This window comes from Hipposideros armiger, unplaced genomic scaffold (assembly GCF_001890085.2).
Source record: "Hipposideros armiger isolate ML-2016 unplaced genomic scaffold, ASM189008v1 scaffold_169, whole genome shotgun sequence".
Classification (NCBI taxonomy): Eukaryota; Metazoa; Chordata; class Mammalia; order Chiroptera; family Hipposideridae; genus Hipposideros; species Hipposideros armiger.
The window spans coordinates 85,836-97,468 of record NW_017731519.1 but is presented as its reverse complement, the minus strand read 5'-3'; the positions used below and the strand labels follow the sequence as shown (position 1 = coordinate 97,468).

Here is an 11,633-nt window from a genome sequence, read left to right as displayed (position 1 = left end):
CCATTGTCATAGATTAAATGACCATATATGGATGGGTTTATTTCTGGGCTCTCTATTCTGTTCCATTGATCTATGTGTCTGTTTTTATGCCAGTGACATATTGTTTTGATTACTATAGCCTTGTAGTATGATTTGATGTCGGGTAGCATGAAACCTCCCATTTTGTTCTTATTTCTCAAGATTGCCATGGCTATTCAGGGTCTTTTATGGTTCCATATAAATTTTAGGATTATATGTTTTATTTCTGAGAAAAATGTCCTTCGTAGTTTGATAGAAATTGCATTGAATCTATATATTGCCTTAGGTAGTATTGACATTTTAACTATATTCTTTCTATCCATGAACATGGTATCTATTTCCATTTATTTGTATCTTCTTTGATTTCTCTCTTCAGTGTCATATAATTTTCTGAGTACAGGTCTTTTACTTCTTTGGTTAAATTTATTCCTAGGTATTTTATTGTTTTTGAAGCAATGTAAATGGGATTGATTTCCTGATTTCTTCTTCTAATAGTTTATTATTGGTGTATACAAATGCAACTGATTTCTGAATATTAATTTTGTATCCTGCTACCTTACTAAATTCATTTATCAGTTCTTAACAGTTTTTTTGTGGAGTCAGGATTGTTATATTCTCTTGATTGGCCCCTTTAACACTGTAAAATCATCTTCTTTATCTGTGGTAATATTCTTTGCTTTGAAATCTACTTTGTCTGATATTATCATAGCCACCCCAGCTTTCTTTTGATTCATGTTAGCATGGTATGTCTATCCATCCCATTTGTTTTTAAAGTTAGGTTTATTAAAGTATAACTTACATACAGTAAAATATCATTTTTAGTATACGTCCTGTGCATTCTGACAGATGCATTAAGTTATGAGCAGTCATTATAATGAGTCCATCAATCTCCCCCAGTTCCCTTGTGCTCCCCTGATCCCAGTCCCTGGAAACCACTGATCTTTTTTTTTTTTTAACTTGTTTTTTTTAGAGCAGTTTTGGGTACACAGCAAAACGGAGAGGAAGGTACAGAGATTTTCCATATAGCCCCTGCTTTTACAAACGCATAGCCACCCCGTCACCATAATCACCATTCCCCACCAGAGTGGTCCATTTGTTATAATATATGAACCTACACTGACACATCATAATGACTCAAAGTCCATAGTTTACATTAGGGTTCACTCTTGGTGTTTTATATTAAAATCCTCTGTGCTCCCTTTATTCATACCACCCTCCCCCTAAACCCCTGATAACCTCTGATTCTTTTACTGTCTCTAGTTTTGCCTTTCCCAGAATGTCATATAGTTAGAATCATACAATATGTAGCCTTTTCAGATTATGTCTTTAACTTACTAAAAGGCACTCAACGTTCTTCCCTGTTTTCATGGCTTCATAGCTTATTTCTATTTAGTGTTGAATAATATTCCATTTTCTGGATATACCAGTTTATTTATCCACTTACCTATTGAAGGACATCTTGGTTGCGTACAAAGTTTAGCAATTATGAATACAGCTGCTATAAATACCTGTGTGCAGGTTTCTTTGTGAACATAAACTTTCAACTCCTTTGGGTAAATACCAGTGAACACAATTGCTGGATTATATCATAGAAGTAAGTTGAGTTTTATAAGAACCTTTGTCTTCCAAAGTGGCTGTACCATTTTGCATTCCTACCAGGAATGAATGTGAGTTCCTGTTGTTCCACATCCTTGCAACATTTGTTGTTATCATTGTTCCAGATTTTGGCCATTCTAATAGTTGTGTAGTGACATTTCATTGCTGCTTTAAATTGCAATTCCCTAATAACATATGATGTGGAACATCTTTTTATATGTTTACTTGTCATCTATATATCTTCTTTAGTGAGGCATCTGTTCAGGTCTTTGGCTCATTTTTACGAGTATATTGGGTTGTTTATTTTCTTATTGTTGAGTTTTAAGAGTTCTTTATATATTTTGGATAAGTCTTTTATAATAAATGTGTTTTGCAAATATTTTCTCCAAGTCTGTGGTTTGTCTTATCATCTCTTGATATTGTTCCCATGCATACCACCACTCACCTACCATTAAAGAAGTTGCTTACGTAATTTCTAACTTTGAATATTCTAATCTTTAAAATGAGAGGCAGCAGGGTAGGTGGAAGGTTAGATAAAGAATCTCTAAAGTGCCTTTCAAGATGAAAATTTTAGATATTACATGAAAAGTAATGTAATCTTATTCTGTATATTTAACTGTCACTGAGAATATTGGTATATGTAAGACATTAGATTTTTGTGTTCACTACGTCCACAGCCATAAAGCGATACAATGTTCATACACAGGTTAGCATACTTTGTACCTCGTGACCCCACCATCCTGGTCTCCACTGACTGCTGATGCTGAACAAGGGCAATCATGTATTGGACTGTATGATATGAGTTCTGATTACCAGGAGCCCTATATAAAATATAATCAGATTCTCTCTTAAGAAATTTGAATACAAGACATTAAAAAGGTAAGTACAGCAGAAGGAAAAGGATCAGAGGTTAGCCAAGTCCTCATTTAGTCATGTCTTATAACAAAACAAGCAGCTCTAATTCACTTTCTGTACCTGGAGGGTCAGTCCCTACAACTCAGTCTGAAAAACATTCCAGTTTTCTATGAAGCCTGGCTGTTCCTTTGCCTTCTTACCTCCTGGTGTACCCTCACAGTAAACATGAGCCTATCTATGTTCACTATAATGTGAAGTCCTAACAGGCAATAACTACTGGAGCAGTACTAGAACAACTCCCAGCTTTTGACCTAAATATACAGTCTTATCAAACTGTTCTACATCCTGTTTCGATAGGTATTTTTTGGTTCCCACAAGTACAAAATAACTTTTGCCAAATGGATCCTTAAAATCATCATGAGTAATTTTTAAATTTCTTGAGATAGTTAAATTTTAAGTGGAGAAATTAGAAAACTGCTAGCATTATTATTGGGGTAACAGTGTATTATGGATTCTAATATCCATTCTAGTTCTTGTAATTTGATCTTTGAGAGTCTGAAATTAAGTGATCTGAGCCTAAGGTCACACCCTTAAAATTAGAAAAATAATATATTATCTGCCTGAAGATATGACTAGGTCATCTCTTGAGGTATTTTCCACCTGTAAAGACAAAGATTCTCTGACTAAATAAACAAGATTCCACTTTAACCCCATTTTTGTTTGTTTCCTGTGGCAAGGTAGCAGCATGAACCAAGCACATATCTCAAGATGTTCAGAATCAGAAACAGACAGCAGTCCTGTAACCCAACCACAACTATAACATACTATGATTTCATAAAATCCTGATTATAAAATCTTTAAAGATAAGTGAAAAGTGTAGGCAGTTGTGGGAACTAAATGTTATCATTAATTGAGTGTACAAAAACTATTTTGTTCTTTTTAATTTGTGCAAAGGTTGAGTAGTTTATTTCTAAATAAATCTTAATTTACCATAACATTGCATTGTGAAAATTGCATTGTGAAACAAAAGAATAAACAGTGTTTCAATCCTTTATGTTATGACTTTTAAATTTGCTTTTTTTACCTAAGAGGAAATTTCTCTCCTGTAGTGTTTCCTGCTCACTATGTAATGATAACATTATTAAAAATTCATTCAGGTAGCATTTAACTGCTATTTTCCCCTTGTTATTTTTATTCCATTTCAAATCAGTTTCTCTTAAATAAATCTCATTAATTTTATTTTAAAGTTCACACATATGTAACACCAAAAATGATTTTAAGAAAAAAATATATTAATACTATGAGAAGCATTTTTCTTGTACATTTCAGTTTAAGAATAAAAGTAAATGCAAATTGTCCCCACAAAGTCATGCTGTTTCCAATTATTTGTTAAGATAAGTACATACCTCTGCTTCCATGTGATAAGCATTTTCCACTCTTCTAAAATCCTTTGTCACAGTTACATTTTCTGCCTGAAACAGAAAGTACAAGGGTATAATTACTAAATGTTTGGGTACTAAATGGAGTTACTCTAAAACATAAAGTAGAAATCTGAACTTAATAAAATCAGAATGACAAAGTATGCAGAAAGAACTGGTTTGACTGTTTGCCTGATGTTTTAGAAGTTTCCTAAAAGTAACAAAATAAATTCAGAAGCCAACAAATAGTTGCTGAAAATGTCAACACAAATGTCACTCCATTTGTAGTAATTGTTACATTAGTTTGTATAAAAAGTATGAATTTGGGGTGACACACACATACACACACACACACACACACACACACACACACACACGAGGACGGACAATTAAGTTCGCTAACTCCTAGAAAAACTGCTACATACCTCATTGCTGAATATCACTACAGTCACCTTCCAAGTATTCCCCTTGGGAAGCTATGCATCAACACCCTTCAAAGCAATTTTGGAACTCTTTCTGGAATGGCTATCACACCTGTGGTCGTATTACCCTTGATGTCCTGAATGTCATCAAAATGTCTTCCTTTCAATATTTCCTTTATCTTTGGGGAAAGAAAGAAGTCATTGGGGACCAGATCAGGTGAGTAGGGAGGGTGTTCCAATACAGTTGTTTACTGGCTAAAAACTCCCTAACAGTGTCCTGTGAGCTGGTGCACTGTGATGCAAGAGCCATGAATTGTTGGCGAAAAGTTCAGATCATCTAACTTTTTCACGCAGCCTTTTCAACACTTCCAATTAGTAAACTTGGTTAACTGTTTGTCCAGTTGATAAAATTCATAATGAATAATCGCTCTGATATCATAAAAGGTTAGCAACATCATTGCAACAAGTTTGTGAATTATCAGAATTGTGTATGCCTGTGAGTTTTTTAAATGTTTAATTTACAAATAATTTAATACAAGTTTACTTAATAATTATATAGTATGCAACTTTGGGCAAGTTATTCCACTTTTTGAGCCTTAGTTTCTGCATTTATAAAATTAGGTTAATACCATGTACACTACATAGAATTGTTTTGAGGATTTAATAACAAGTTGTATATAAGGTGCTTGACACAGAGAAGGCACTCAGCAAACACAGATGCTGTGACCCAGACCAGTTTGTTCTTAGAAAATATGAATGCTTTCTGATTCTCTGGGTAAATACAGCATACACAATTCTGATAAAAATGTTAACTTTCTTATTCACTTTTCAAAAGGGTTTTAAAATTTAGTGAAATGAACTAACTCTTCAAATACTCTCATGGGGACAGGTAGAACTTATATTTTACAAAAGTTTTGTATTCTTCAAAATATATGCCAAATAAATATAAAGATTATTATGCCTAATAATGATTTAATTATGTTATTTTTTAGGGGATTTAGCTGCATATGGATTTTTAGATGTAATCTAATTTCAAGCAGTTTATATTATCCAGAAAAATTCTAAAAAGCTATAACCTGAAAATTTGAACTGAAGCTCCAATTATAGCTCTGATGTCACTCCCATGAAAATATGAATGCATTTTTATGATAAAGATAATACCTGCTCGTTGTAGAAAATTTAGAACACAGATAAATATAAAACAGAACTGTATATATTGCTTGTAATCAGCTTTATTTGCTTAATATGAACTTTTCTGTCATTTAATATTCTTTTATTCTTTTTATGACATGCAAACATATTTTCTTTCAGATATCTCTTTTTTCATTTTTATTTTTAAAGGCAGTTTGAGTTAGGTTTTTTTTTTTTTAATTTAAGTTTCTCCTTTTTTTAAGATTTTATTGGGAAATCGGGGAAGGAGAACAGACAAGTTGCTGTCCTTTTCTTCTTCAGTCTAGTTGTGGAGGACGTCGCTTCACTGGCCCATGTTGGTATTGTGATCATTGCGCTCTTCCTGGCTGAGGCAGATCGGTCGCCAGCCATTGGACGGCGGCTCACCGCAGCGCATGCTGGCTTCCGGCCACTCACAGCAGCTAAAGGCAGCCCACTGCAGCCCCACTGCAGCCTACACCATAACTGGCAACTCACAGCAGCCCAGCTCCAGGTCGAGCTGTTGTTCACCATCTTAGCTGTAGAGGGCACAGCGTCACTGGCCTTCATGTGGGATCCAAACCAGCAGCCCTGCTGCTCAGAGCTCACACTCCCAAGCCAACTTTTAACCAACGAGTCAGTCAGCTGGCTCTGAGTTAAGTTTTTGCATACACAGGGAAAGACAGATTTCAATAAATGATTTCAGTACAGCGACTTACCCATTTAGAAGAAAACAAAACCTTTTTCCTATACCAAAATAAATTCCAATCAATGGCAAATATATAATGTACTATAAAGGTATAAAGCGTCCCAGGAGAATGGTTACATACGTTTAGGATTGAGAAGAACCCAATAAGAATTACACCAAAGGCAAAAAACATGGAAAAGATTAATGAATTTGACTAAATAAATTTTTAATATTTTGAATGTTCAATACTGTAAACAGATCCCCCAGTTTGGATCACACATTAGGACCAGTGATGCTGCACCCTCTACAACTAAGATGGTGAACAACAGCTTCACCTGAAGCTGGCTGCCAGTGAGTCACCGGCGATGGTGTAGGCTGCAGTGGGCTGACGTAAAGCTACCGTGAGTGGCGGGCGGCTGCCAAGAGCCGCCGTGAACAACCGTCCAGTAGCCAGCAACCAATCTGTCTCACCCGGGAAGAGTGCAATGATCACAATACCAACATGGGCCAGTGAACCGACATCCTCCACAACTAGACTGAAGAACAAAAGGACAGCAACTTGTCTGTTCTCCTTCCCCGATTCCCCAATGCTGTTCCCCTCCCCCAATTCCCCAATAAAATCTTAAAAAAAAAAAATAGTGTAAACAGATATATGGCAAATATGATATTGGGAAAATTTTTGCAATGTATGAGAGAAATGGAGTTATTAATAATCTTAATTTTTATAGTTCCCATAAATTAATAAAGACAACAGAAAAAGGGAAAGTATTATGAACTGGCAATTTACATGAAAACTTCAATTAACCTCAAATGTTAAAAAAAGTAAAAAGCAAAAACAGTAACAGTTTTTTGACTACTGAATTTGCAGTTAAAGAAGAAAATAATGTGCATTGTGCCAAGAATATCTTTCTAGTGAAGACATAAACTTATCTTCCCAGAGTGTAATTTTTCATAAGCCTTAAGATATGCGGAAGCCAGAAATTAATGTCCAAAGAACATAATTAAGAACATGTATAAATACCTAGCAACAAGGATATTATGTCACCACTTTTAGCAATGAAAAACTAAAGTCAGCTCATGTGATATGTTCAGTCTATTTCTGCTACTCCCTATTTTAATTTGGGTGCACCCAGAAACAGACTCTTGAGACAAGGAATTTGAGTATAAGCAGTTAATTTTTAAGACAATCCCAAGAACCTCCATAGAGGAGTGAGAAATGAAACAGAAGGAAAGAAAGGCGTTAAAGGGTGTGTTGTCACTGTGGGCAACAGGAACTTATTCTTGAAGATAAACTCTGGGAGCCAGGGTAGAACCCATGCCTCAAGGGTATCCTGGCCAGGGGGTGAGGAATCTGGGGACTGTTTCCATCACTGCCCTCAGCTGTTAGTTGAAAGCTGCGAACTCGGGGAAGGGACTGTTAATTCTCTGGCACTAATGACTGGCCCACTTGTAAGTAGTGTGGATTCTTGCAGCCAGGGAAAGCTGGCAAAAAATTCACAAGCGTTGGCAGATGGAACTGCATGCACACAAATGTGAAGTGGAAAGGGATACAAGTGTGGGGTATCAATAGCACTTTCTACATCCTCTACCTAAAAACTCACTCAACCACTGCCAAGAAAACAAAGCAACAACATACTATCATGGTTAAGAGTATGGGTTTTGAGGTCAAATTTCTTGACTGGAGTCTGAAAACTACTACTTCCTAGTTGTGTGACCATGGGCAAGCTACCTGCCAATAATCACTCTGGTCCTGAGCGTTCTTATCTATAAAAGAGAACTACCAGTTTCTTATGGTGGAAGTGAGTATCATTTGTAAATGGTCAAGCAATAGTAAGCAGTTATTTATTATCAATCATATCCAAACTCCTCAGTATGGCACACAGGCTTCCTCCATGTTCTGCCTACAGCTTTCTTCAGTCTTATCTTTTGATTCCCCTCCATTTTTGCAAGTACTCCTGTGTCCTAGCCATAGTGAACTGCATATAGTGCTCTGAACACATATGCTTGCATTCTTCTTTTTTTTTTTTTTTAAGGAGGGCGCAGCTCACGGTGGCCCATGTGGGGATGGAACCAGCAACCTTGGTGTTATCAGCACCACGCTATAACCAGTTGAGCTAACCGGCCACCCATACTTGCTGCATTCTAGTGTCAAACTGGAATGCTTTCCCTTCAGCCACTGTTTAAGATTTGATGCAAGTGTCACTTCCATTATGAACTCTTTCCGGAATTCCTCAGTAAAATGAACATTACTTCTTTTCTTACTCTATTGTATCATGTACATACTTTCATCACAACACTTACTATATATAAGCCTATTCCTAACATAAGACTTCTTCAGCACAGTGCCTAAATTTTACTCATTCTCTATTTGTGGTGCCTAGAAACATGCTTGAGGCATCCATTACACATTTATTGAAAGAAAATACAATTACAAGTGGCAGATATTGGAGCTTACAGCCTATGGGAGGAACATACAAAGCAGAAAACAAAATAAGTACATATCATGTTAAGTGCTATTTAAAAATGAACAGTGATAGGGAATGCTTAACAAATGTTTGCTGGTTGAATGAGTAAATACTGCTTAGAAATTTAAAACATTTTTCCATGAAAGCAACACTAAAAATAAGTTATGCCTTCACATGTGAAACTATATATGATTATAAAACTGCATCTGATCTATAACATAGTTGAACTAACAGTTTTTTCATTTAGTGCTTCATTTATTATTTTTCTTTTATTCATTCAGAAACCATTTTCTGAGTATACATTATGTGATATGTATGAAGCATAAGCCACGAATGCAAAGCAAACGAGATACAATGGTCTCTGCTCTGGAGAGGTTTAGAATATAGAGACAAGTAAAGCAACAACTATAATACTGAGTGATAAGTTTTATTACAAGTGGGGAGTGGACTGTGGCATGACAAAGACTAAAGTTAGGTTAGGAAAGGGATGCCAAGGAGGTGAACTTGGGCTGGTTCTTAAAGGAAAAAAACGAAGTCGGTAAGTTAACCAGGTGAGAAAGATGACAGGAAATGAATAGTGTTAGGTTCCATCTTTTAAGCAAAGGAGTTTGGAACATGAGGAGCCTGTTAAGCAGGGAAGTGATGTTTATAAATCAAGATTCCGAAGTTTAAAATGAATAAAGATTTTGTGAAGACCTATTATAATTCTTCCTGCACAGTAATATAAATGATTTTTTGCATTATCTACCGAACAAATTATCTACATCATTGCTTTCCTCTATTAGCAGAGAACTGGGAGATCGATGACCTCTATATGTCTTGACTAGAACACTGAATCTTAGTGTAATCTTAACTGTAACCTGTACATAGTTATTTATTTTGTTTTACATATCAGACATTACAGCCATGTGAGTGTAGAATAAATTTTAGGTAAGTAACCTAAGAAGTGTTATATTCAAACAAGACTGCAGCACTAGCAGTATTTTTTTTGAGTAAATATTTTTCTGCAAATTAAACATATTAAATTCACTTTATTTATATTATTCTAATTAGTATTTGAATTCTTCTAAACTGTAAACATTTAGAGACATCTTTTCCAAATAACTTCTTAAATAACTTTATTTTTAAATGAAGTACAAATATATTTTCTCCATAAAATAATAAAGACTTGCTTTTTGGGGCTGTGTCATTTCTAACAATAAATTTTTTCTAACGATAACAATTTCTAACAATAAGCACTTTTAAAACTCAGTGTTATCCTGGATAAATCACAACTCTGACCTTTAGAGTCCTACTCTGTAAAGTAAAGACATTGAGATAGTTGACCCATTCTGTGGTTTCTCATTTTCTTTCATTCTAATTGTCGGGAGCCTGGCATAATTGGAAGCAACCTAGATTTTTGTTTCAGGAATGCAGGAGTTCAAATACCACCCTGGCTGAAGTTCAGATCATTACTTAAACGTCTCTAAATCTGGAAAATGGGGATATTAAAACCTGCCTAACAGGGATGTTGTACGGATTAAATAACTCTTGTTCATTTTTTTCTTCTTTCCTTAGAAGTAGACTTAAGGTAAGATTTATTTAGTGATTTGTTTCACGTACATGTCTGGTAAGTAGAGGTATTTAATATATGTGGCATCTACAATATACTGGCTTAATTTCTTTTTAATTTAAAACTAAAAAAATGGAGAAAAATTTTAATAGTCTTTATAAAAAGAAAATGGATACAACTCCCCCACCCCCACATTACTCTTTGCAAAACATTACTGAGGAACCACTCCATGCAAAGCTTTACATGGTTGAGAGGAAGCAGGCCATGCTTTTCATTCGCCAATTCCATGGTGCAGGATAAAAATAACAAAAACATGACTGGTGTCTAGCACACTAGGCAAGAATTTACTACATCTAACGTGTACAGTTTAACAGTTCATCTTGTCAAGGTTAAAAACAAAATTGCAGCAAATATTACCATGTAAAACCCAACTGAATTTGCATTTTCTTATTTTACAAGTCACTGCAACCAATAATTACTTTCTAGAAGAAGGATCGGGTAAAGATTCACTCTGCCCGGCACTAGTGCCCTGTGATACCGATGAGACAAAGGTGCCCCACCTCCACCCAGCTCCGGGGGTCGTCCGGCTCGAGGCTCCTCCCCCACAGGGCTCTCACCTGCAGACCCTGCTGCTGAAGACTCTGCGTGATGTAGTCCAGGCGGCGGCAAACGCTCTTCTTGACCTCGGCCGCCGCCTCCTTGGTGCTGCTGATGCGCACCGTTACCTGCGCCCTGTCGGGGCTCACGGACACCTCCGCCGTGCCGCTTACGTGCACCTCCCGGGGTGCATTTTGGGCCTGTGCTGAGGGGAGGGGACGGCGCAGGCCGGGTAGCGTATCTCCGCCCGAGTGGAGACTGTTCTCCCGGCCCCGCTCAGCCCAGGGAACCAGTTCCACGAACACACGAGACTGAGGGGCCGGTTGCAACGACATAGCGATGGCAGCTGGGTTTCCACGGCAACTCAGGGCCTACGGCGGCCGAAGGGCCCAGCGCGCGCCGCGCAAAGGATGCCGGGATGGGTTTGCGAGTCCTGCAGCGTCTAGGGAGCGCGAGCTATGCTTGGTGGAGAGTTTTGCTGCAGCAGCTTTACAAGGTGCTGGGTGAGCGGGTCGTTAGCATTTATAACGTCTTTACCTCACGGCCCTCAAAAATCTTAGCAAGCTTTCTCTGTGGCGTCCCTCACAGCTCTGCCTTTCCATGCCCACCGTCCTCGTCGGTTCCGCGCCTTGAGTCTCCTGCGAGGGGTTTCCTGCGAGGCCAGGCAGGGCAGAGTGGGATTGCTCTTATATTTCTCCAAAGAGAGCCTGAGTTTCTCTGGCGTTGTTTTCTCTGGCTTTAGAGAAAAGGGGGGAAAATCAGAGAGAGAGAGAATCATACCATCAGAGGAACCTAGACGACATAGAGGTAGAGTCCAGATGCAATTCCAACCTCTGTTTCTGGAATTTTCTTTGGCCTGTTTTCATTCCTGCA

At 37.2% G+C, this 11,633-nt stretch overlaps 1 protein-coding gene across 1 annotated transcript in view; it reads right to left on the bottom strand.

Moving 5' to 3' along the window:
• The window catches only part of IRAK1BP1 (interleukin 1 receptor associated kinase 1 binding protein 1), a 15,637-nt gene extending 4,502 nt beyond the window's left edge, over window positions 1-11,135 (bottom strand). Inside the window, exons 1-2 of the mRNA XM_019651919.1 lie at window positions 10,781-11,135; window positions 3,876-3,941 (exon numbers count right to left, since the gene is read on the bottom strand). Coding sequence (XP_019507464.1) covers window positions 3,876-3,941; window positions 10,781-11,095 — 381 coding nt within the window. The 5' untranslated portion in view covers window positions 11,096-11,135. The remainder of the gene's footprint in view (window positions 1-3,875; window positions 3,942-10,780) is intronic.
• Between the last annotated feature and the right edge of the window lie 498 nt (window positions 11,136-11,633).